General features: G+C 40.6%; 1 protein-coding gene across 1 annotated transcript; it reads left to right on the forward strand.

Moving 5' to 3' along the window:
- Nucleotides 1-833: 833 nt before the first annotated feature.
- Nucleotides 834-27,984, forward strand: tm9sf1 (transmembrane 9 superfamily member 1). The gene is made up of 8 exons (XM_028793699.2): nt 834-1,077; nt 9,200-9,589; nt 11,579-11,701; nt 13,157-13,485; nt 15,810-15,961; nt 25,115-25,300; nt 26,520-26,793; nt 26,893-27,984. The coding sequence occupies exons 2-8, from the start codon at nt 9,230-9,232 to the stop codon at nt 27,284-27,286; spliced, it is 1,818 nt and encodes a 605-aa protein (XP_028649532.1). The 5' UTR covers nt 834-1,077; nt 9,200-9,229; the 3' UTR covers nt 27,287-27,984.

A 27,984-nucleotide genomic window follows, 5' to 3' on the forward strand; every position in this document is an offset into this window, starting at 1 on the left:
TGTGAGAAATCTGCCCATGCTTTTATCATATCCCGCATCGATTACTTGAACTCCCTACTGGCAGGTGCAGCTTCTGATCTTATACAAATCTCTAAGCGGCCACGAATTTTCTCTACTTACATGCATTACTTTTAGCATCCCTCTTTCTTCTCAGTCTTTATTTATTTTAATTCTTAAATATGTCACAAATTTGCTTTACTGGTATACCACCGACCACTTTATTTCGGTTAGTATTTAAGAGAAAGCAACTTACATGTATCAATGTTTAAATTCAATCTGCAGGTACAAGAGAACTGGTTTATATATGCGAAAACTTTAGCAATTTCTCCGGCGGTATCTTCTGCAAGCTGAGACACAGTAGCTTAAAATGCTGTACCTTCGACATCGATGCCTTTTACCACGCTAATATTACAGTGCATTGCCATAGTCTGCGCCACTAGTAAAAACAGGAAAGGTGAAATCGGACACCCTTGACGAACACCTTTACAGATGTTAAACCGTCAAGATGCTACCTGAGATAATCTCACTGCACGAACACACCCAGTTAAAGGGCGCCCAAACTGCATTCTCGAAATAATGACCACAGCCAAAGAAACCAATGGACTAAAATATAAAATTGTGATTCACTGTATCAATGGCTTTATGAAAGTCCACAAAAAGAATCATGCTAAAATCCACCAAATCCAGAAAGAAACGAAAAGTTACAAGGAATGTTTCCACTCGCTAAAAGCGAACTGGTTAGGTTAGTAGAGCGGCAAAGCTTACCGGTAGTGACGTAATTGCCTCGCGACCAGGCGACGTTCCTAAGGACGCCAAAGGCGTCTCCAGCCGACGTCATTCGGTCCTGTTCGGGAAACCGGAAGTGTTTTTAGCTAGCACTGGTTGACGTGGATTTGACTCTGGTCCCGAAGGCCTGAAGAAGCGGGTCTCTTTCAAATAGTATCATTACATATGCTTTAGATGAGAAAAGGACGGATTTTGAGTTTTTCAGTGCGAAGGCGCCCGCTGCTGCGGAACCGCTGAAATCCATCAGCGTGGAGCGACGTTGGGACATCCGACAGCACACTGGATAATCAGGTAGGACATGGCGGACTATTCGCGGACGTTTGAGAGATTTCATTTTATTCATCTGAATTTTAAAATCGTTATCAGTCATAAGGAAACCAGAAGTGTGAGCGAAACTTAGATATGGTTAAGAGAGAAAGTGAAGACTTTAACGTGTTGTTATTACGTCGTGCTGATGAACTATTCCGGAAGAAGGCAAGGATAGAGTGAGAAACGTCACTAACAACACTTGTAAGAAAGACACCAGCCTTATGCCATTGTGAAATATTTAGTCTACCAATTTCTGATTACCTGTGATCTCGGTGTGCTAGTGGCCCACGGTTTATGACACATGGGTGTCACGCGTTGGCCCTTTGATTTTTATCTGTTGGCACAGACATTTAACATTATACAAAGTTATTGTCTGTTTTTCACCTGCATTATTATCATTCTTTAATTTAATATTATTTATTGTATCATTATGCTGCTGCTGGAGAATGTGAATTTCCCATTGGGATTGATAAAGTATCTATCTAACTATCTATCTATCTAGATAGTGACTTGGAATGACAATCGGGGTGCCAGTCTTTCGTAATTTGGGATGTCAGTGACAGTTCCAGGGTGCCAAGGTGCAGCATTTTCTTGTAGACGGGTATGCTGTTGAGGCTACCGACGTGTGGTTTTCGAAGGGCCAGGCTCTGACTCTCCATGGTGCTAGTTTTATGTACATTTACGTTTTTTGTCTGACGCCTTTCTCCAAGGCCACTAACGACATTTGATTTGCAGTTGGTTACATTTCATTTTGTTTTCCCGATTGGAGCATAGGCAGATGAAGTGACTTGCTCATGGTCACACCGTGTCAGTAGCGGGATCTGAACCCACAACCTCAGGGTCTGAAGTCCAAATCAAATCCTTACCCACTCCCTTAAAAGAATGGCATTTTGTTAACATTGACAGAAGCGTGATGTAGTCAAAAAGTGTACAAATAATTGAAATCAAATCAAAGACATTAGTAAAATAAATTAATTCAGTTTAAAAGAAAATTACTACCTGTGCCATTAATCGTAATCTCCAGCCAGTGACCTTTAAACTGAATGGCAATTAAATAAAACTGCTGTTTCTGTGCATCACCTCCACGATGTTAAATAGGAGAACCCAGAGCAAACAATATGAGAGGCGAGATCAAGAAAGAGGAGCATAGTCTGTTCATTTTGTCTTGGAAAATAAATACCAGCTAAACAATTTGTATTTCACAGGAGGAAAATGTGGCCTGGCTCATTGCATTGTGTGTGTATGTGTGTATGAGGACTGAATTATGGAGTCATGAACACTAACCTTGGCTGAAGCAAGACAGTCCTGTGGATGTTGTTCTGAAGTCCTCTGTGACTTGTTTAGTGGGTCATCAGTGTGCTCTTGGCTTACATTTGGTATGTTGCCTTTTTCTGGGAAGATTCACCGCAGTTCCAAATATTCATGATTTGGAGATAATGGCAGTCACTGTAGTGTGGTGGAGTCCCAGAGCCTTAGAAATGGTTCAGAAACCCTTTTCTCGGATCTCTTAGAAACCTTGTGGTGACAACTTCACTCTCATGCTAAGGGTCAGTATATGGTGAGGTTTAGATTCAACTGGGCTGCTCATGTTCGATCAGCCGAGTCTAATTCTCAAGTACATTTGGGCAGCTGCTTGAATAACTAAGGGGGCAGCAGCAACTTAGAAATGGTGTTATGTATTTTATCTAGTTCCCCTTATCTAACATTACATTTTATTTAAACATCTGTAGTCGTTCACTGTGACAAATAGGCAACAGTAATGGATATCAAGAAGGGGGAATATACTTTTTCACAGTGCTGTATTTAGAATGGAGATTTAAACATCATATAAAGAGTAACGGAAAAGCAAACATGACCACATTGAGACCTTTATCAAGTGTCTCAGAATTACTTCTAGGAATTGTGCTAAAAGTCTGACCAGGTTAAGAATTTGTTCTAACCCCGAGTACAACATGACAAGTAGTTATGGCCACGGGAAGCACCTCATAACACTGCTATTCCTGCCCAGTTACTGAAGTCGCGGTCGCTCTTCCTTGTGTCTGATCTTCTTCAAATGTGGTTTGCTGTGCCTCTCTTCATGACTCCCATGATTATCTGCCTGCCTTTCCCAATGCCTGTAAAGTTTAACACAAATGTTCCAGGGATTTGTGAGATGCAGAGCCCAGCGTACTTGTGTGCTGTCATCACTCATCCTTTGCTAATTTGATGGGTACCACAATGCAGTTTGCATTCATGACCACCTGTGTGTTGATACTTTGATATCGTTTGCATGCTCATCCACACTTGAGGCAGTAATGTTTATATACGTGCCGATTTGCTTTACCATTACTTCACGTGGCGTTGTGGGGAAATGTATACATGCGAGTATTACCTCATGCGCTGTAAAGTTGTTCAACGTTTGGTGCACAATTTGAGAAATTGTACATTGTGACAAACCCAAATCATTGCTGTTGCAGAGCTGCTTTTTCCCATTTACCAGCACTTTCATTTCAGCTGGCAGTGCACGGCTTCTCCGCAAAGACGGGACAATCACATGACATGTAAGATTTGTTAAGAATATTATTCCATCTCTATGTATTTTTACATTTTCATAGTTGTTCAGCATTTCTGAAACATTCTGCCATTTCTGTAATGTGCATAATGAATGCCATCTTCTGGGAGTTAAGGTAGCTCACAATCTGACAGAAGAATCCTCACTATGGCAAAGAAAGAGCCCCAAACGCCTGTCCAATAGATCAGAAACAGTCTTCAGGAGGCAGATGGCTCCCACAGATTGGTTATTTGCCCACGTGGCACACAGATTACAATCAAACAAATCGTATTAAGTTTGCCAGTGAACATCCGGGTCTGTACATGTGCCTGTGACGATGTGGGTTCTCTCTACGCTCACATCTGACTGCTGGGAGCTCTTGAACCCGACACCGTCAGTAATGTCACAGATGAGCTTGGAGGTGAGGCACAACAAAGCAAGTGGATGGTGCAAAAGCGTAACATGCTTTTTTAAAAACTGCAAACAAAACAAGGTGTTCAAAATAAAGTGCAGTGCATCAAATATCCATAAATAAATAATCCATTAAAATTGAAACATGGAGGTTAAAAAAAAAAAAAAACAATAAATGAATCTTTTAAAATGAGGTTAAAACAACAGCTGGAAGCTCTCCTTTGTACCACAAAGCCCGGTGCATTTTTTAACTGGTGAGTCCCCTGCTTCTCCCTTCCAGGCTATGCACCAGGGGAGCCACCCTACATGCAGCTGACCTTCTCTCTACACGACTGGTCTGGAGGCTTCCCGATCCCTGGCTTCAGTTCCGCTCTCTCCAGACCGAGACTTGGCTTCCCCCAACGGCCAGGACACTCACGTTTAGGGAATCCACCTTCCCAGCCTCCTGACTCCCGCTGTCTTCTGCGGCGAGCCATCCTTCTGGTCACTCCCGCTCCTCACAGTGCTCAGCGGGAGCGCCCACTACCAACTGCCCTAGGTGTCGGCCAAACACCCCGCTATGGCTCACTATCCAGCTGCCTGCGATTGCTCGATCTCTCTCCCTCTCACTCACGCACCGGCGTTCTCCTCGCTACTTCCTGCCTTCTTCCCTGCAACCTCCATCTATCTTTTCTCTTTTCTTCCTCTTTTTCCTCCCTGCTGGCCGCCTCGCGCTTCTATTTATCATGGGGACGTGGATCAGCTGTGGCAATCAGCAGCTCCCGGAAACAATTATGGATGCGGATGACTCCTCACCTGTGCACTTGAGCGAGAATCGCCTGCATCACAAATCACCCCGGGAACCGATCAGCCACACACCACCACGCCCCCTCTCTAAGCCGCGAATACACCGATTATTTATTTTAAAAACTGGCCCTTTTGACATGAGCTGTGGACCCGCTACACCACAGTGTCTTCTTGAGCAGGAGGACCTTGTGGGTGCTGCAAGACTTCAATCCACTACGGCGTGGTGTTCTTGGTGACTGTAGTCCCAACTGCCTCCAGATCATTAACAATCTCCTCCCTTGTAGTTTTGGGCTGATCCCTCACCTTTCTAATGATCATCCTCATCCCATGAGGCAAGATCTTGCATGGAGTTCCAGACCAAGGCAGATCGATGGTCATTTTATATTTCTTCCATTTATGAATAATCACATCAACAGTTCTGGCCTTTTCAACAAACTTCTTGCTGAAGGTCTTGTAGCCCATTCCAGCCTTGTGCAGGTCTACCATCCTGTCCTTGACCTTCTTTGACAGTTCTTTGGTGTTGCCCACGCTGGTGGAGAGGTTGGAATGGAAGAAGGAGTATCCGTAATTGATTGATTGATTGGCTGTGTGGCACACAGCCAATCTGTGGGAGCCAGAATTCTGGCTGGGTTGTAGGAGATCAAATACTTATTTCTCTCAATGATCAGCAAATCAATTTATAACTTTTATGTAATGTGTTTTTTCTGGATTTTTGGTTGATGTTCTCTCTCACCATTAAAATGAAACTCCCAAAAAAATTACAGGCTGTTCATTTCTTTGTAATTGAGCAAACTTATAAATTCAGTAGGGGATCAAATACTAATTTCCCCCACCGTATCTGTAGAAGACTTCATGAACAGAAATACAGAGGCCACACTGTAAGATGCAATCCACTGGTTATATCCACAAAAACGGGATGGCCAGATAACAGTGTGTGGAAAAAATACTTTAAAAAGAGCCTGCAGAATTCTGGAAAGATGAACCTCTGTCAGGATGGTGGCAAGAACAAAGTGTGCAAACGAAAAGGGGCTTCCCAAGATGCAAAGCAGACCACATCAACTGTTAATTTCAATTCAATTCAGTTTTATTTGTCATTCAGCAGAACATCCAAGATGTGCTGCAGAACGAAAGTACGATGCACAAGACATTAATAAAAACACATAGTTAAAATCAGCCTACAATAAAACACTAGAATGCTTCATTTAAAAGACGAACGGCAGTAGGAAAAAAACTGTTTTTAAACCTGGTAGTTCTACATTTCAGGCTGCGGTACCTTCTGCTTGAGGGCATGAGGGAAAAGAGTTCAGAGGCAGGATAAGTTGGGTCTCTAGAAATCCGCACAGCTCTGGCCAGACAGCGTTGTTTTGCCAAATCTTGTACATTTGGCAACGGGGCTCCAATGATCCTCTCCGCAGCCCTCACCACTTTCCTCAGTGCTTTCCAGTCCGAAGCGCTGCAGCTCTCCTGCCACAGAGAGCTGCTGCTGGTTAGCACGCTCTCTATGGTCCCTCTGTAAAAAGTGGTGAGGACTGACTTACTGAGATGGGCCCTCTTTAGCCTCCGCAGAAAGATCAAGCGCTGGTGAGCTTTCTTGATGACGGAGGAGGTGTGCAGGGACCAGGTGAGGTTGTTCGTCACATTAACTCCCAGGAACTTAGTAGACTGCACAATTTCCACAGCAGTGTTCTTAATGTAGACCGGGATGTGTATCAGCTGTTTCTTCCTGAAGTCGATCACCAGTTAAACATGCTGGTGGAGGTGTTCTGGCTTGGGCTTGTATGGCTGCCACCGGTACTGACACACTTCTCTTCATCAATGATGTCTCTGCCAACTGAGTTGAGGGATATGCAACAAAGTACTAAATATGATTGCTTTAATACACCTACCTTTACTATGTTACAAACATTATGGTGCCCCAAAATAAGAGGACCATGTATAAAATGTGTTGTCATTTCTACATGGTATGATCAAAATGTATGTAAATCCCTTAAACGAAAGTCTGCAATGTGTACTTTTATCATGTCTGAATCGTTTAACTTGTAATTTTAAACTGTGGAACAGTGGGGTATCTCAAGGCAAAAATGGGTCTTGTCCCAAACATTATGGAGGGCACTGTATGTATTTGTAACTTAAAAAAAATTCCATCACGGCTATATAATGAGATGTAAATGCTTATTAGTGCTGTATAACAAAACGTATGCTGGCAAATGCAAGGAAACTCACCCATATTGTGGCTGCTTGGACTTCAGGTCAAAGAATAAACTCCTTATTTGCATAGCATATTTATTTAGGCTGTTTTGAAGGGTGACAGGCTGATGTTAGATTTGAGAGGTTTGTTTGGAGAATAACGTCTGTCACTGTTTGATTCAATCCCCTGTTTGAATATGTGAGAAGCTAAAGCTGGCCTGCAGCAAATTGCAATTTCTCACAAATGAGTAGTTTTACCAGTACTGTATCTGAATGTGAAGCTTAACTCGTTTCATTGTATAGAAGTCCTGTTATCCAGCAGAATTTCCATATCCCCTTCCAGCCTGGAGCAGGCTATGCAGAGGGCATTTTGGCAAGCTGTGAAGATGAAAGAGCTGCAGAAAAGCATAGATGATAGTGTTCTGACAAGAAAATCTTGTACATTTAAATGTAACATTTAGTTGTGTATACTTTTTGAATATATTACTTGATTAATCATCAAAACAATCTGCATTAGTCAATAGGAATAGCACTAAACATTTCCTACATCTCCTTAAACTAATCTTTACAGGCATATTGCCCTTTTAAAATAAAACCAACCCATTAAGCATCAGTTTGTTCCTTCAGCTTCCCCTCATTTAGGTTTCTTATGTCACTTACTATAAATGAACAGAATGACTTATTAAGTAACAATACTGCATACATAAATATTAACTTGGACATGCTTTGTCCATGAGATGTTTTATCACAAGGTAAGTAAACTTGATAGACCTCTTCATTGTGACAAGTCTACTGCTAATGGTGTTTCACCTTATAACTGGCAGTATTAAATTGCTAGCATTTGTTTGTTTTTATTTTATTTATTTAGTTTTTAGTTTTTTTGATGAAGGGAGCAGAAATAATGAAATGATGTGGACATTCGAGCTTGACAGGTCAGGTCAGGTCAGGTTGGGGAGCATGCATTGGTGCAGTACATTGTTGCACCCACCACACGACAAAACAGCACGGGATCCTGGTTGGCAAAACCCCAGGCAGACACGCGGTCCAGTCTCACCCTCCGGAAATGACCTTCTATTTGCTGCAGCCAGGTGTTACATGAGGTCCAACCACTCGGGTACTCAACAATGATGATCCTACGAGCTGGATCACCCGCAGGGAATCGCACCACATGGCCCTAGTGCCATAACTGACACTCCCTCACAATGCAGGTAATGTGCCTCATTCGGGACTCCATGAGCAACTGCTCATTCGACACAAAGTCAAACCAGCGGTACCCAAGGATTCTCCAAAGAGTCACAGTACCAAAGGAGTCCAGTCTTTGTCTCAGGTCACTGGATAGCGTCCATGTCTTGCCACCATATAGCAAAACAGGAAGCACCAGAACTCTAAAGACTTTTACATAGATATCGGGAGCGCCACCCACCCCTTTCCAGCGACCTCATGACCCCCCCCCAGGCTCTTCCAATCTGTTTACTGACTTAATAGTTGGAGTCACCAGAGACATGAATGTCCCTGCCAAGGTAAGTAAACCTCTTGACGAGGTCGCCACTCTCTCCGCAAAAAGACACACTGCTGATGGCTGTGCCCAAGAGGTTATTAAAGGCCTGGATCTCGATTTTTATCCAGGACACGCGCAGGAGAGGTTATTAAAGGCCTGGATCTCGGTTTTTATCCAGGACACGCGCAGGCCCTGACACTCAGACTCCTCACTCAGTCTCTCAAGAGCCCTGATCAGAGCCTCCATTGACTCTGTGAAGATCACAGCATCTTCAGCAAAGTCACGATCAGTGAATCACTCAGTGAACTGAGTGACTGAGTGAACTTCATGAAGTAATTAGGATGTTGGTAATACTAAAGAAGGAATGACAGCCTGAGTCAGCATGTAAGGATCACCTCTATCTGTGCAGAACAGAAACAAAAGAGTAGAGATGAAGACAAAAAGGGCTATCATGAAGAGTATGTTCTATATGCTATATACATGTGTAAGCTAATGGTACTTTGGATTTGTCAGTGAAAACTACATCATCCTCAAACCTGAATGGAGAAAATTTGTCAATGAAATGGTAGCCCTCACCTGCTCTGCGGAAAACAAAGTCACAAATCTGCATGCACATTAGCCAATGAAAAGTTACCATTAAAGAACAACTGCCATTTCAAAGCATCTTTAAAATTCTTTCTTTTGTGTTACAGGATTAGTGTTGTGTCATTAGTAGTGCTGTCATGGAGTCAGAAAGAAGGAGCATGCTTTCATTATCTGGATTCCTGTTTCCTCATTTATGGACTTCAGCACACTGGTTCTTGCTATTTGTGTGCCTCTGGACCTTAGTTTCTGGCAGCAGCTATAAACAAGGGGACCCTGTCATTTTGTATGTGAACAAAGTGGGGCCATATCACAACCCTCAAGAGACATATCACTACTACAAACTGCCTGTCTGTCGTCCAAAGGAAGTACGTCACAAGTCTCTCAGCCTTGGGGAGGTTTTAGATGGAGATCGTATGGCAGAGTCCCTCTATGACATTCGATTTCAAGAGAATGTGGACAAAAAAAGTCTGTGTGAGTTGAAACTCACAGAGGCCGAGGTGAGCAGATTTATTTCATACTTGGCTAAGGATGTGAGTTTACATTAACACGTTCGCTTGGATAAGAATCTTCCCCAGCAAACATAGTCTAAAAGTGCTCCACGTAACAAATGGTGAAGTTATAATACAAGACAAATAACATGATGCATAGCATGCGCAGTGAATTGGAACCTTAGTTAAAGTTTAGCAAAGAGATGCAACACTCGTAAAACAACCACAGAGCAGTTAGTAAAGGGTGGTCATTTTTTTTTTTAATAAAGAACTGCTCGTTCAGCCCAACATATGTGTCACTAGCTCGGCTACCCATCTAAGACTAAGTAAATAATGTAGACCTTGGTGTTAATGTTGGAATGTATTTTGAAATGCACCCACCTTAATAAAAAGTGGAGTCTCTGTGTCCACATCATTGCTATGTCTCTGTCATTCAAACAGGTGGCACAAACATTTATAGTCATTCCAACAGTTTGTGATGCGCTGTTTGCTGGAGAGACATAGCAACCGGATGGACACCCAGACATTTATCCTTATAAAGGTTGATTGTGTTTGATTTGAAGAAACTGTTGACATTCACTCTACATTACCACTTAATGTGTTTGAACACTTCATTATATCATGTCTTAGTCAGTCATTATCCAACCCGCTATATCCTAACACAGGGTCATGGGGGGTCTGCTGGAGCCAATCCCAGCCACCACAGGGCACAAGGCAGGAACAAATCCCAGACAGGGCACCAGCCCACCGCAGGGCACACTCACACACACACAGGACAATTTAGGATTGCCAGTGCACCTAACCTGCATGTCTTTGGACTGTGGGAGGAAACCCACGCAGACACGGGGAGAACATGCAAACTCCATGCAGGGAGGACCCGGGAAGCGAACCCGGGTCTCCTTACTGCAAGGCAGCAGCGCTACCACTGCACCACCGTGCTGTCTTAATCATTTTTTACTTAAACTGAACATGAATATTCAGCTCCTTTAGTCTTTCCTTGTACCCCAGAGCCCTTGATTTTGTTTGGTTTTTCTGCTCTGGGATTTGTCTAGTGCTATTTTGTTCTTTTTTTTTAATCTGGAGACCAATCTTGCACAAAGTGTTCCGGAAAAGGTCACACAAGTGCGTTACACAGCTTTAGGATAACCTCCCTTGACAACACTTGTTATCTTTCCTACTAGTATCTGTACACTGGCTGGGTTTAGATTGTGAAATGCCCACTGGGACTTCTCAAGGCGCACCTCCAAGCTCCAGATCCCCCTGTGTGTAACTATATTGTTCTTACCTCTGTGTTTAAAACATCTGCACCCACATCTTCCACATATATAACGAAGAATAACAGCCCATGCGGAGTCTTAAGGGATTCAATTTCGAAAATAATTCTTGTACCACTCTCAACTCTGGACTTACTTGCACCTTGTATCCTGATTGCCCACCTTACAGATTTTGATAATAAGTTACATTGTCATATCAGAATACTTCCTGTTTATGTCTCAAGACAGAACATAACCAAGTTTAATAAGTTGCTCAAAGTCACACATGGAGTCAGTGAAGAGAATCAAACCAGCCGCATTGTGGTGTTTATCCCAATTCCTTAACTATGAGCCATATTGCCATTTGAGATACATTTACATTTACATCATTTAGTAGACGCTCTTATCCAGAGCGACTTACAACAGTGTTTGTTAGTTTTTTTCGCATACCCCTTGGGGTCAGAGCGCAGGGTCAGCCATTGTACAGCGCCCCCTGGAGCAATTACAGGTTAAGGGTCTTGCTCAAGGGCCCAGCAGAGTAGGATCTCTTTTGGCACTGACGGGGATTCGAACCGGCAACCTTCAGGATACCAGCGCAGATCCTTAGCCTCAGAGCCACCACTCTGCCCCTGAGATACAGTATATGTGAATGCATTAGGGTACATTTCTGTAATGTCTGCTCTATTTAACTGAACGAGTTTGTGGAAATAAATAAAATATATAACTATGTTGTTTTTACTTTTAGGTGGAGGAACTGAAAGAGGCTATTGAAGAGCTGTATTATTTTGAATTTGTTCTTGATGAGATCCCCATTTGGGGCTTTGTGGGATATATGGAAGAGAGTGGCTTCTTGCCACATAGTCATAAGGTATAAATACAATACTCTCATGTTTTACTTTTTCCAGTCTGTTCAGTTCAAAAAGTAAATGTTAACTGCCCATTAAAATGTGTCCGAGTATGTCATGTTTAAGTTGATCCCCTGGTAACCTTTTTTCTTCAGTGAAACTTTCATACTGATCAGAGACAACCACATATTGTACAATTGTAAGCATACATTTATTAAATCATTACTTAATATATTTGACATATAATGTCTCGACTGTGCTTTAAATTATAACTTAATTACTTTAGTGAAACCAGACACCTTTGTGAAATATTTGCAGTGTGTTACAGTCAAGGATGATAAAAATGCAATACCAGATTTTATGAATTCATTCTAAGCTCTGAAATTCTAAAATAATTTGGCAGTTCATTGAGAGTGATTATCTTAGAAATGCAAAATTAATTGGAAACATTTACAAACATGTCCTCAAAGAATATCAATACATAAGACTATGAAACCTGTTTTCTATTTATCTTTTGTAAAACACCACAATGAAGAAATTATTAATTTCTAAGAAATTGTGCTTTAAAATGTCCACATATGACTTTACACCAAGGAGATCCAGTTTGACAACTATTATAATTTTTAAATTATAAAATTTAGGGAGTTTAAATAGACTACAATGAAGAGCACCACAAACATCAGATATTTATAACTAACAAAAACATTTTTTGGAAAAATTAGGTACAGTACATAGAAATGAAGAATTGTGTTGAGCTGGATGACTGTTTCTTTTGTTTTTTTAGCCACAAAAACAAGTTGTTTATATTGACCAGGGATGAGGTTCCCAAAAGTTCATCAGTTTCGGGAAGCTCATCTCAGTAGAAAACTTAGTACTTGCTAAATTACCAGTTTTTGCTGTTATCAGCAAATGTAAGTTTTTATCTCCATATTAAAAATGGCAGTGTTCCAGTCCACTACTGGCAAGTGCAAATATATATGTCTGTTGAAGTATCTTGAATACTGTATAAAGAATCTAATGTGCATATCATCACAACGGTATGTTTTTGGGGAAAGATGCATTGTAAAAATTTTACCAAGAACCTAAAGCTGCATTTTTGAAGATGATTAGATGTTAGGTTTAACAGAAAGTCCAACATTAGGCCTTAAGGTCTTGGGTCTTAAGGGGCTTAAGGGTTCATTCTCATTAAATGCCCTTCCTCGTGTGTTTTGTTAAAGTACCTTGGCTTAACTACTAAGGATATTCCTTTCGGATACATTTTCAAGACATTAACTATTTTAAATACTGTTAAAGAAAACATTTATGAAAGTACTCTATACTTTCTCAGAAATGTAAGTTCAGAATAACCTTGGTTTGAATGGTTGCCCATAATCTTCTTGGCAGTAGTCTGCACATTACATTTCTGATGGCATATAACTGTACGGTAAAAGTGCTTTAATACTATGGCTTATGACCTTTGTTCTTTCCATCCCTAATAGGTTGGCTTGTGGACGCATCTGGATTTCAACATAGAATACAATAACAACCATATCATTTTTGCCAATGTCAGCGTTCGAGACATGAAGCCTGTGTCCTTGGATGATGTGCCTGGTGGAACATTGTCTGTTACACACACTTATGCAGTGCACTGGTTTCAGAGCCCATTAACTGTTGAGCGCCGGGGAGAACGGCTGCGTGATTTCAGCTTCTTTCCAAAGACTCTGGAGATCCATTGGTTATCTATAATTAATTCTTTGGTTTTGGTGGTGTTGCTCCTTGGTTTTGTGGTCATCATTTTGATGCGAGTGCTGAAGAATGACTTTGCAAGGTATTAGAACACAGTCATGTCTTAATCTCTTTTTTTTTTTTTTCAAAATTGTGCTTTACTAAATCTGTGAGAAACTCCAAGCAAAAATTTAATTTGCTCCTAAAATATGTAAAGCTCTGAATAACTCTTCATTCATACAACATTTGTTGTAAATGGAAGGATGATATTTATGGGGCCTAATTTGTAATAAGATGATTTATTGCTAAAAGTGTTACGTATCCTATGAATGCTACTTAACTGCATACAGTGGTACCTCTGGCCACGACCGTAATTCGTTCCAAAGCTCTGGACGCGACCCGATTTGGTCCTGACCCGAACGTAATTTCCCCATAGGATTGTATGTAAGTACAATTAATCTGTTCCAGACCCTTACGAACTGCTCACTGTAAACACTTTTTAAGCACAGGGGAAAAAAAATTAAATGCCACTTCTCTTGCGAAACTTTTCAAACCATCCTCTACTGGCTGTAAACTCCTCACTTTCGCCACTCGAAGAAGGATTTTTTTTTAGCAAATCGCCATGAATCTTCCTGGCTTTCTCGCATATGATCGCCTCGCATACGCTATCCCCTGCAAGTTGCTTCTCGTTCAACCACACTAGCAACAGTTTTTCCACCTCTTCCAGCACTTGATTCCTCTGCTTAGTTAACATTGTAACTCCTTTTGCAACATCAGCTGCTTTGTTAGGCCCTGTATACGCAAACAAAAGAAAATGGGAAACGGAGAATGGGAAATCCACTGGCGCGTATGAACGCACATAGGGAAACTGGCCTCCAGTGTTTTTGTTCGCCACCAGAGCACGTGGTTGTGAACAGATGCAAAATTTTGGCAAACTTTTTGATCATAACCTGATTTGTACGTTTTCGGAAACGTTCGTGACCAGAGGTTCTACTGTATATGCAAAAAGAACCGATTAATTGCTTCTCTCTTTCGAAAGACACCCAAGTACAATTACTGAATTAAAGTGCACATTTGTCATTAAAGTTAATTAACAAGCTGAGCTGGCTAAACATATATCCTAGTTAGACAGTCATGTCTAATTACCTATTTATTAAAAACTAATTCTTATAAATGTACCTACATAAATGCTTTTTCCATCCTTTGTTGCAGTGAAGGAAAAAAATTTTCTTAGAGGCTTTTTCTTAGCGTTACACAAAGACCTCTGAAAACTTGACAAATTTTATTCTGATGACCGTAAACATATTAGACTTTTAGAGGGTGAAGGGTTTGTCCATTTTAGTAATTGGTTTAAGACAGCTTACTTTACTTATGTGAGCAGTGACAGATAGTTGTACTATGCATTCCCCCCCATATACTGTTTAGCACTCCTGACCTGTCTGTCTATTGGAGTATAGCAGTCTATCTCTGGAGAAGGTGTTTCATGAGGAACTTTGACAGGTAGTGAACTTTGTGCTGTGGTTGAGTGCTAAGAATTTATAATAATTACAAAGATTAATGAGAAAAAAAATCATGGTTACAGCAACAGATGGGAATAGTTAATGTTTTGATAGTCGGGGAGAAGTGCTGCTACTCATCAGATCTAAGTTCATTGCTCTTCATGATTGTGATGGAGATGGTGTCCAAGAACTTTTCGAGGGTCTTCCATGAGAAGTCTTTGTCCTAATATGTACTGCTAGTGAAAGGGGGGCAGCATTAAAGGCTCTGAAATGAAACACTTAATGGAAGTGAAAGGACTACCAGTAAATATAAACCACCAGTGGCATATAAACATTATAAAATAAGTATTAATGTGACAGATCATCCTCGCATGATGGGAACTGTTTGTTTGAATTTTGAGAGACATGCAAAGTCTTGATGCAGAAAGCAAGACCTAAGAAATTAGCAACTGAAAAATAATAAGAAGCTCGGGTTTCTGTGTAGCATTTAACATATGAATAGAGGTGAAGAATCTGAAGGGTAAAATGTGTGTGTAATATGTTACAAGGGCTTTCAGGCTCCCTGGAAATGACTGGGAAGTTTTAATGTAAGCTGTGTGAAAAGGTATTTGGTTTACTGAGGATAAGCAATGATGGGTTCAGAGATTACAGGTTTCATGTGGTGTAGAAAAACTAGCTGAAGTGGTTTGGGTATGTGAGGCAAATTGTATTATATATCCAATTATTATTAATATCTGTAATTGCATTAATCACACATTTATTTGTGATGTAACAGTGAAATTATAAAATTTCATTTGTCACTATAATCTTATACAATTAATATTTAAGGGTATCATTTTCAAATATGCGTAAGCATGTACTCCTGTACAAGTTTCCAGCAGCTGCTGTCCTAAGTTTTAAGAAGGGTTTTTGTTTGTTTGTTTTCTAGGTATAATATTGAGGAGGAGGCAGCAGATGACCTGGATCAGGCTGATAATGGCTGGAAAATCATACACACTGATGTTTTCCGTTTTCCATTGTGCAAAAGTCTGCTATGCTCAGTCATAGGTGTGGGGTCACAGTTTCTCACACTTGCCACAGGTGAGGTATTGAACATGTTAGAGCTGCAGGGCCAAAGTTTAACTGGTGTGACAATAGATGGTACTATACCAGCACTTAATCCGACATAGACAGACGCAGGAGGCACACAAATAAAACACAAAAGTTTTATTTTCTTTTTCTTCACCTGTGGGCAATGTCTTCTTCGTTTCCCACGGGCACAACACAGTCCCAAAGCATCAACACCTCAATACACAATACTTTTCTTCTTCCGTCTTTCTCCTCCACTCCTCCTTGGCAAGCTTTGTCTCCCTCCTCCCGACTTGCTCACCGAGTAGTGTCTGCTGGCCCCTTATATAAGTCACCTGAAAGTGCTCCAGGTGCTCGTTGCCCCATTTCCAGCTGCACTGCCAGGTGTGGCGGAAGAACCACCCACACAAGCTCGGGAACAGCTACAGCACCTCCTGGCACCACCCCCGGATCACAACAGGGCTGTAAATAACTCCATCTCCCATGAAGCCCTACGGGAGTCCAACGCACCACTGCAACCCTTGGGGGCTGCCATCTAGCATCCCTGGGGAGGTATTGTTCTGCCCATGCTTGCTCCCCCGGTCCTCTCAGTAAAGAGGTGTCCTGGCAGGACAAGGACCCCAGCCGTCTGTGACCCTGGTGAGCAAAACGAAAGCGGTATTCACCGTTAAAACTGACTGTTAAATTGATAACGTACAAGTATTGCATATTTCCATACATAATTACGTCTACTTGGACAAGCCTGAGCCCTTATCATTCATTAATTTGCATGTATGCCTAAAAGCATGACAGCAACAGCTGCATATGTCTTGTAGATATGCTACCAAGAAGCCACTTGATAAAATGTTTTTTCAATTCTTCTTGAATGGCCATGATCATAAACATGCGTCTAATCACATATTTTAACACTGTCGACTTAAAGGATGGTATACAGTAACTGGCAATGTTGTTATGCTCACCTTCCAAATAGTATGTTGATTCCACATTTGCCATTGTAATAGTCAGAACACGAGCTAAGCAAAGTGTTAAAAGTGTTGTAGAGGGATGTTGTTCAGCATTGACTACCACATGTTGCATAGTTAGATCAGATTAGATTATATTTGATAAACTTTATTAATCCCATGGGGAAATTCAGATGAATACAGCAGCAGAAACATAAAAAATAAAGACACAGACCTAGGACAAATAATACAGCTAACCAGTCAATCAATCAATTGATAAATATTTATTGTGCAGATATTTCAAAATGAATTTATTCAAAATGAGTACGTCAAGAGGAAGCACTGAATTGCCTGAGCGCAGTGGGGAGAACAGAACCCCAGAGGTGTTTCTCATTCTTAGCACACCATGGTGGAATGAGCCTGTGGCTAAAAGTGCTCCAGGAGTGTACCTCATATAGAGAATTTCATGAGGTCTTCCAAATTTGCCACCATCCTCTTTCCCCACAACAGCTTCAAGTGTATTCAGGGCTTGCCCTCTGATGGAGCAGGCTTTCTTGATAAGTTTGTCCAGGCATTGTGCTTCCTTTGAGCTCAAGTTGTTTCCCTAGGAGACTGCAGAGTAAAACAACACACTGGCTACCATTGACTGGTAGAACATTTCCAGCAGCTTGCTGCACACATCAAAAGACCTGAGTCTTAGTAAGTACAGTCTGCTCTGGCCCTTCTTGTACAGTGCCACTGTGTGTCAGACCAGTCCAGTGCAGTTTGTTGTTTATGTATTATTAATTAAGTGCTCTAGTGGAGTATAGCTACTCTTAATGGCTCCCTTTATTTTATCGTAAAGATACTTGATTGAGATTTGTCAACTGATATGACAACTGCATTATGTGGAATTTACCGTCACCACCTTCAAACCATTCCTAGCTTTGTGATTTAAAGCATTGTCTTCTAACAATGTTACCCTGTTGCAGTAAAACATTATTCTACTATTATTCTGGAGTTCCTTCTTGTACCATGAAATATGTTCCATACCATTAAACCGCCAGCACCAGTCAACATTTAAAAAAAAAAAAAAAAAAAAAAAAAAAAACACCCAGCAGGATGGATCAGTGTGCTTGGATCTTCCAGTGTTTCTTGCTAACTGAAAAATTTTCCACCACTGCCACTACAAAATTATATACATAATGAAAATCCATAACTATTTTCCACACATCACTTAATGCTTTTCAAAGTTCGTTCAGGTGAGAACTGTGCATCTCCAGATGGATGTCTGGCTGCTAGACAGTTACTGCTGTGCTCTTCTATACAGTTGGCCTTTGCAGTATCCGATAAGCAAGCGGTTAAGTGACGTTTGTGCTGGCGCTCCACCCCGATGTTCTGATTCTTTCAGAGACATATGGCTAGCTGTTCAGTTTCAAGGCAGTGGTGGCTAAAATTCAAACATGAACTTCTTAAAATATTTTGTGAAGAAGAGAAAGAAAACGCTGCTTTTTTAGGTATCATACACCCAGAAGGGTGGTTTTATTTAATTAATTTGTTAGCACATGCAGAGAAGGCATTTTTTATTTAATTAATTTGGTAGAGGTTTTAGAGGGAATACCCACAGCCTACTTTGGGTGTTTTGGCAGTCTAAGCAAAATCAATTTAACACAATATGCTTTTAAATATACAGTATCTGTTTCATATTTTCTGACCCACTTTATGATTACATGGCTTCTGATTTAATAACCACATATCCTCAACATTCCTCTACATTGTTAAACTGGTCAGACATTCAAACAAAGTGATTTTTTTCCAGCTAAATATCATGGATATCTTTTGGATCACAAGGGAATACTGAAGTCCCCACATATAGCCCTCACACTCAAAGCATCCTGTTGTATTTTCCAGACCAATTATACAATTGTGACAGTGCAAGCCAGAATTAAAAAAACTGAAAAGTATATTCTTTGTTAGGTCTGTCAACATTTCTTTTTAACTTTGTATTCAGTTGTTGCAGGAATTTAAATTACATCATATTTTCTTGTTCAGATAGCGGCACAACTGAAAGTTTGTTGTGGTATGAGGTTTCAGGCTGACTGTTCAGCGTCTACATCTATACAATTTTAAGACCTAGGTGGCATATTTTACAAGAAACCAGAGGTTGTTTTTCCAACAGACTCCTCCTTCAACTTTATTTCACTCTTTCATCGTAACATTGGTCCTGTGACCCCTTCCGTATTTGTAACAAGAGAGACAAAAGGCACTGTAACTTACTGCTAGAGTATTTTTTTAAAACTGGCAGTTTAGCTCATCTTCAGCTTTTCAGCACTTGCTGTGTCTAAATTATGAAGGCACACCAAATACTGATTGCATTAAAATAACAATTGAAAAACAGTAAAGCTTGAATTTGTCAATCTGCTCACCTGCAAAGTAAGAATGTCTTTTGAATGTGCAACTGCACTTAGCCGTGTTACTCGTTATTGTAACTACAATTGTAAGGTGCTTTGTGCCACATAAAATTAAGGTAATTGTGCATTACACCTCTGTAATTACAAATTTGATTTCTAAGTTACAAAGTAATTTGAAGATACATGTTAGCATTTCCCATGATAACAGAAAAGTGTGGCAGTGTGCTATGATATAAAAGAGAGTTACTGTTAGCACATGTCAAACTAGGAGTGATTTAAGGTACTGTTTATTGTAACTGCCACTGATTGTGGGTCAATGGATGAGGAGAAAAATGTCATCAGGTGTGGTACTTTTAGCAGATTAGCACTGTGTAAAACAGTAAAAATCATCATTGTCATTAAGACCCTAATTGCTGTAGATAAATGTATGAATTAGCTCACTAAAATGTAACCGTAAACACAAAAATATAATGGAAAATCCTCATGAGACCAAAACATTACCATTACTCATAGGTGTGCCACCGAATGCAGACAAAGTAGAAAAAAACAAGTCAAGACTTCCTTGAAAGAGGAAGGATTTAAATGGCACTGTGACCTGTCCTGACTCTTGCAGACTTTCATTTTGATTAAATGCCCCATGAGCTGAAATGATATTCTGGTGAAATCTAGTTTTATATAATGACTAGGGGGCTTACCCCCTGCTTGCTTCACTTGCCAACCTAACCTTGCCTGCGCTACACGCCAGCCACTTCTTGTCTCTGCCACTCGTGTTGTGAAGAGGGTGGCTGAACGCACCCCAAGGAGACGTGGTCACTCCTCCGAAACCCCCTCTTAAACGGTGATACAATGGGAAACAAATAGTTATTTTTTACCTCCTCTTTCCTCGATCAGGTGCTAGATTGCTGCTGTGCCATGTGATCTGCATCTTGCACAGTGCTTCGAACATTTAAAAGCCTGTACAGCAGCTGTCTTTGTCATCTACTCTTTATTTTTTATTTCCGGCCCCGGGCATGGTTAAATCTCTTGGGACGTGAGTTCTTGATATTTTTTTAGTTTATAATTTAAAAAGGTAATAAGAATCTGAAAATCTAACAGTATTGTATTAAAGTTTGATAAATCCTGAAAAGAATGATAGCAAACATATATAAGTAGATTTTAAAATAAGCCTGATTTAAAGCGTGACAAAAAGTCACATAAAATCGTTGCACTTTTAGGCTTTGGGTTTTATATATACTGTACAGAGTAGATAAAAGTGCCCTATGTTCCTAAGTAAGCAGCTAATGCAAGCAACATTTGTATAGACCCAACAGTAAGTGTCACATTTCATCCACTTTTTAGTACAATATAAGTGATTGTAAGTCAAATATTTTTTAAACATAGTTCAACTTGTTACTCAATAATGGTATACATATATTTTAACCCACTTTTTCTTAGTGCAGAGTTTCAGGAAACCAAAAACCAAGTGAGAGTTTCAGGAAACCAAAAACCGCCTTGCTAAACCCTGCTGTCCCTGCATTTTCAAAAACGGCGTAGGAACCAACTGTAGTAAGATGTGTGCCAACTCCAAACTACACACACACACACACACTCCCTTAGAAATCCTTCAAAGACGTAATTTAGAAATCCTTCAAAGACGTAATTTATAAACATTTGCCTGTTATTCTGTGCTGTGTCTCTGACATTAATGTTCGATTACTAACGAATAGCAATCGGCAATCTAAAATGTTTCTTAAAAATACACCTGCACATTAAGCAGTTTTTGAGCCACTACTTGGTTAAAAACAGTAGAAAGATCCTGAACCCACACAGTGTAGTACAGATGTGTTTAGAATAAGAAGAAAAAGAAGAGAACTTTAATGTCATTGTATAACAGACAATGAAATTTCAATGTTCATCTTCCTAAAATGTGCACCTATGTAAATAATACAAATAGACAGCAAGAAATACATTAAAAAAAGTAAAAACACTTAATAATATAAAATTATAATACATGCAATATAAAGTATGTTACAACTTAAAGAAAATGAATATTGTACAGTGTGATTCCCAACAGGCCTTCCAATCGGTTGTGTAGTGATTGATTTTAACCGTACTACTGGATGGGGATAAAAACAGTTCTTGATGCACACCGTGCGGTCTTCCATTGTTCTGTAGTGCCTACCACAGAGCAGGAGGGTAAACAGATGGTAACAGTATTTGATGCCCTGTTTAAATAGCAGATATGATGTATGTTTTCCAGAGTGGGATGCAGGGTACCAATAATTATTTTGAACTGCATTGGCTTTGTGTTTTCAATTGAACTGCTGCCATACCAGACAGTGACGGCATAAGTGAGCACACTCTCCATTGCACAGTGGTAGACTGCCGCTAATAATAATGTCTTTTTCAGTATCCTTGAGAAGTACTGCCATTTCTGTGCCTTTCTTGTTATTGCCACTATTGCATGTATTCCATGTGACATCATCAGAGATGTGGATTCTACAATATTTAAAGGTGTACACTCCCTCTGCAGGTTCTCCATTGATTAAAAGTGGCTTGATTGGCTGTTGTCTGTGTCTCCTGAAAATCCACCAGCAAGCTCTTTTGTTATTCTTTGTGCTAAGTTCCAGATTGTCTGAGGCAGACCACTGAGTAACATTCTTAAACTCCTCACTCTAGGCTGTCTCATCATTTTTGAGGAGACCAATAACAGCTGTGTTATCTGCATATTTCCATATGGTGGTGGTGTTCTGGAAAGGCAGGCAATCATGCGTGTATCTGGTCTAGAGAAGAGGACAAAGGACACAGCCCTGAAATTTAAAATGACGTGTCAATGTTGTGCCATTCTTTAATTTTGATTTCCTTTTAACCAGTATGTTGCTAGAGATAGTCATGCTGTTGCCTACTGTTCAGTAAAGTCAGCCTTGTGCAGTGTATATCCTGCTTGAGTTAGTTCCATGTGTACAGTATACATACAGGAAACTGTGATGGTTTAAGCAAGTAAGTGTATGCTTTGATTATAGCGTCATATTTTGAGTATAAAGCACAGCACTTTTGTACGTGACTGTGGCCCCAGCTAGTATGGTGGTGCGATGATTATCACTTCTCCCTCACAGCTTTGTAGTCCTGGGTGTGAATCCTGGCCTGGTCACTGCCTATGTGTTCTCTGCACATTTAGTCCATGTTAGTGTGGGTTTATCTCTAGGTCGCATCCCAGTGACATTCGGGCAAGTTACTTGGTGACCGTAAATTAGCCCACAGTGACTGCTGTCTCCAGTGGTGCTGGGATAGACTCCAGCTCCATACAACCTGGAACTGAAAGAGCAGGTTGAACAATTGATGGATGATGGAAGAATGTATATGTCTGTGTTAACTGCAGTCTGTGACAACTTAGTAACATTTTATCAGCTTCATAAATATGGTGTTTTATGTTTTCCCCCAACTCAGACAGTAATAACAAAATCTTAAGTGTTTTAGTTTAAGATATTTACTGAACATGTAGTATAGTTAGCAAGTGAGCTGCACAGTGAGTTTTGGGAAAGTGATTTTGTTGTATACAATTGTCCCGAATAAAGTTAACTTTTATTTTCAATAACTGCAGTACACTTAGTACACCAGTCCACCACAGGGTTCACTGATGTGCAGATCCACATGGGGCCAATTTACAATTACAAATTAAACTAGCACACACAGTTTTGGCATGGGATATGGGAGACAAAGCAAGAGTATATGGAATGATAACACAATTTTACAATGCCAATAACTGCCGCAAATTTCATTCAGATTGATGGATTCATTTTTGATTTGTTGTGGCCATGTCATCACATTCTGACTCACACTAGCAGACAGGCAGACATCATGCTAAGAGCGGTCCAGTAATGTTCAGGGGTACTTAAAAGGTGTTAATCTGCATATATTTCTGTGACACCTTAGAGATGTACATGTTTTGTTAATGGATAACTAAATTTGGTTGGTATGAGGAAGTGTGAATGTTGGTGTAAATGTGCTCTGTGATAGATCAGCGCTCTTTTCAGAGCTGAGCCCATAAACCATGACATTTGTAGCTGGGTTGAGCTTGTTTGGTGGTAGGTACTGTTAGCATTTCACCAGTTTTAGACTAGCCTGTCCAGAGAACATTTTCAAAGAGACTGCTGGATCGTCCAGAAGGCCTTTTGCAAAGCTATTCTTCTGTTTGCTCAGCTGTGAAAGCCGTTATAACTGAGCTTGTATGGTATAATTGAAACATGCTAACTGAAGCCTGTAGAGTCGGAGATGTAGCTGTTGGGTTTTTTTTTCATCTTTTAAGAGCGTTGCTTGGTCTGACCACGGGATCATTTGGCTGGCATGTCCACTCCTGGGAAGTTTGGCATCTGTCTTGATTGTTTTCCATTTGTTAATAATCTTTCTCAGTGTAGAATGATGGACTTCAGATTGTTTGGAAATGGCCTTATAACCCTTCAACGCATTGATGGGCACCAACAATTGCTTCTCCAAGATCATTGCTGATGTCTTTCCTCCTTGGCATTGTGTTAACACACACCTGAATGCTCCAGACCATCAAACTGCCAAAACGTGTGCTTTTGTTGAGGTGGTCACACTTGCTGTCGATCAATTAATCGGGTGCATTTCATCGGCAGCACCTGGCTGCTACTTACCGTCTTATGGAAGCAGTAAGGGTAGACATAATTTTTCACACACTGCTTCTACATTTGGCTTAGTTTCTGTTAAAAAAAATAATAACATGGTATAAAGTCATGTGTTGTTGTACATCTGAGGTTGTATTTACAGTGATCCCTCGCTATATCGCGCTTCGCCTTTCGCGGCTTCACTCCATCGCGGATTTTATATGTAAACATATTTAAATATATATCGCGGATTTTTCGCTGCTTTGCGGGTTTCTGCGGACAATGGGTCTTTTAATTTCTGGTACATGCTTCCTCAGTTGGTTTGCCCAGTTGATTTCATACAAGGGACACTATTGGCAGATGGCTGAGAAGCTACCCAACTTACTTTCTCTCTCTCTCTCTCTCTCTCTCTCTCTCTCTCTCTCTCTCTCTTGCGCTGACGTAGGGGGGTGTGAGCAGGGGGGCTGTTCGCACACCTAGACGATAGGGACGTTGCTACCTTCTGTGTGCAGCTGCTTCCTGAAGGACATGCTGCACGGTGCTTCGCATACTTAAAAGCTCAAAGGGCACGTATTGATTTTTGACTTTGTTTTTCTCTCTCTCTCTCTCTCTCTCTCCCTGCTCCTGACGGAGGGGGTGTGAGCTGCCGCCTTCAACAGCTTTGTACCGGCGGTGCTTCGCATACTTAAAAGCCAAACAGTCCTATTGATTTTTTTTTGACTGCTTGCTTTGTTCTCTCTCTCTCTCCTGACACGCACTCCTTTGAAAAGGAAGATATGTTTGCATTCTTTTAATTGTGAGACAGAACTGTCATCTCTGTCTTGTCATGGAGCACAGTTTAAACTTTTGAAAAAGAGACAAATGTTTGTTTGCAGTGTTTGAATAACGTTCCTGTCTCTCTACAACCTCCTGTGTTTCTGCGCAAATCTGTGACCCAAGCATGACAATATAAAAATAACCATATAAACATATGGTTTCTACTTCACGGATTTTCTTATTTCGCGGGTGGCTCAGGAACGCAACCCCCGCGATGGAGGAGGGATTACTGTACCTAATTTTAAGACCTGCTGAGGACCAGGTGATTTTTTTTTTTTTTATTCTGATACGTAAAACCCTAAAATTGTAAGAGGGTGTATTTTCTTTTTCACATGACTGTAAATGTGTATAATTCTACTGTTCATCTTTCTCCGCTTTACCTCTATATATGTATTTTTTTATTTATTTATCTAGGCATTATTGTAATGGCACTTCTGGGAATGTTCAACGTTCATCGACATGGAGCCATTAACTCTGCTGCCATCTTGCTGTATGCATTGACGTGCTGTGTAGCCGGGTATGTGTCAAGCAACTTCTATAAGAAAATTGGCGGTGAGAGATGGGTCTGGAATATCGTTCTCACCACACTCCTTTTTTCAGGTATGTCCACAATGGATAAGTGTCATATATTAAGAGAGTAACTTATGAATTGTAGAGAATCGGACTTCTTTAGCATGGACATGACAGCATATACAACATGGGTGTTGCCTGCCATTAACGTATATAATATTGGATTAGAAACCAAAACTTGGCAAGTTCAATCTGTGACCAGCAGGGGTCAATGCAGAGCCCCAAATTCCTCAGATAACTACAGACACACAGTTCTGGGTGTAAAGATGTTGTTTTTATTCGTAATACCTAAATTATTTACAGGTGTCCTTCCCTTGGTGTCATAGTGGCTCACTCATACTCTAGTACAGAGTAAACTAGCATCACTCGGTCCCTTGCTTCTTCCATTGTCCTCCACTGCCCCCCAGGTGAGTGTTGTCTATCTCTCCTGACTCCGACTCCTTGAGCCAAGTGGAGGGCTATACCTGGAAGTACTTTCTGGTGTCTAATCTATTGTGTGTGGGAAGCACTTCTGTGTCAGACAGGACCACAACAGTCCTTGTGTCGTCACTATCCGAGAGCTCCCCCTTGGTGGCCCTTCGAGAACCCGGTAGGGCAGGCCCAGGGGACCACAGTTCCCATGCTGCCCTGTGGGCATCCATTGCCAGATGGGATGCTGCCACCCAGTGTACAGGGGGGACGCTCTGCCCATAGCAGACACTTACCCACTGTGCTGTTCTTCACGGCCCCCAAAGTCCATTGCTGGTGCTACTCCGTGACAGTTAGGATGGCGGCCCCAATGTAGCCGCTGTAACATCCTTCCACATCCAGGTCCTGGCATGGAAAGGAGATGTTGTCATTCCCTCCTTAACCTTCGGTTATCAAGGCCACTTGGGCAGGTAAGAGAGTGTGGTCCATGTTGGCTGGCAAACCAGCTCATCTCTCACAAACCTTATTTATTTTGTTTTCCATGAGAAAAAATAGACCCATGACTAAAAATATTTATCAATTTAAACTACATTTTCCTTATTTTACTCAAATATAATAGTACACCCTAAATCTTTTAGATTATCCTGGGAGTGTTGAAATGTATTGCTCATAGAATTGGGATAATAAAAAGCCTGTGATTGTTAAGACAACATATAGCAATATTATAATAATGAGCATGATAATCTTAGTTTAGCATAGTCCCTTTATATTTTTACTCTCAGAGCTGCATGTTTAGAATCATAAAAGATTAATTATGAGTTTTTCTTTGTCTGCTCCTCAGCACCGTTCTTTTTGACGTGGAGTGTGGTGAATACAGTTCACTGGCTAAGTGGCTCTACACAAGCTCTCCCCGTTTCTACAGTTCTGCTTCTGTTGGCTGTTTGGGTGCTCGTTGGCTTTCCTTTAACTGTGATTGGGGGAATATTTGGGAAGAACAGTGCTGGGACCTTTGATGCCCCATGTCGAACCAGAAATATCGCCAGGCAAATCCCAAGCCAGCCCTGGTACAAACATAGCATTGTGCACATGACCATTGGAGGATTCCTACCCTTCAGGTATAGCTTGTTTCCTCTTAGTTGTTTGTTAAAATGTGCAATTTGCACACTTGAACATCATTTTATATAATTTTTTTTTTTTTTTTTTGTGATTTACAGTGCAATTTCGGTTGAACTCTACTATATCTTTGCCACAGTATGGGGGCGAGAACAGTACACCCTGTATGGAATCCTGTTGGTGGTTTTTGCCATCTTGCTGAGTGTTGGTGCTTGTATCTCCATTGCACTCACATACTTCCAGTTGTCAGGTGAAGACTACCGCTGGTGGTGGCGTTCAATATTCAGCACTGGCTCCACAGGTGCCTTCATATTCCTGTACTCTGTCTTCTATTACTTCCGCCGTTCCAACATGTCAGGAGTAGTGCAGAGCGTCGAGTTCTTTGGGTACTCGCTACTCACTGCCTATGTTTTCTCTCTGATGCTAGGAACGGTGTCCTTCTTTAGCTCCCTCAAATTCATCAGGTACATCTATATAAACCTGAAAATGGACTAATCATGACAGATATTGAAGAGATCTTCAAAATAAGGAAGCAAGTGTTTGTAAAAGGAGCACACTGAATATGTAGAAGCCATCAGCAGGCTGTGACAGAATGTATCATTTCCTTATTCATGGATCTGGAAATGTTAATTTAAAAAAAAAAAAAAAAAAAAAAACCTTTTATAGAATGGACTAGATCATGATTTTGGAAGTGACAGAAAATGTCATATCAATATAAATCTCTCACCTTCAGAGTAATACTTCCAACCAGAGCAGCATTTTCAGATATTATGTGCTGTAATCGAAGTTTTAGATGTTTTCTTTATTTTTATACTGTAAGAATGGAGACCAAAACTTATTGGGATTTTGACCTTGATCGTGGTTGCTGCCATGGTTTTAGTCCCATTTCTGAGAGCATAAAGCTACTAGCATTAAGGTTCTTTCGTGCCAGTCTTTCTTCTGATAGGGTCTTTGAAGATTTATATTAAGGATGAAAAACCTGCTATAAATCTTGATGTACATCTGGAATAGGGCTATCGTAACAAGGAAATGGGTATGCTTTTTATTTAAGGGAAGATATAATTTGCCACTATGGCCCTTTTATATTTAATTTTTGTTTAACAAAAATGAGTTGGGTTGGATTTTAAACAGTCTGAGAAAATCATTTTGTTGGTTAAAAAAAAAATAAATAAAATATAAACTTTGGAATAAAA

Source organism: Erpetoichthys calabaricus, chromosome 2 (genome assembly GCF_900747795.2).
Source record: "Erpetoichthys calabaricus chromosome 2, fErpCal1.3, whole genome shotgun sequence".
Classification (NCBI taxonomy): Eukaryota; Metazoa; Chordata; class Cladistia; order Polypteriformes; family Polypteridae; genus Erpetoichthys; species Erpetoichthys calabaricus.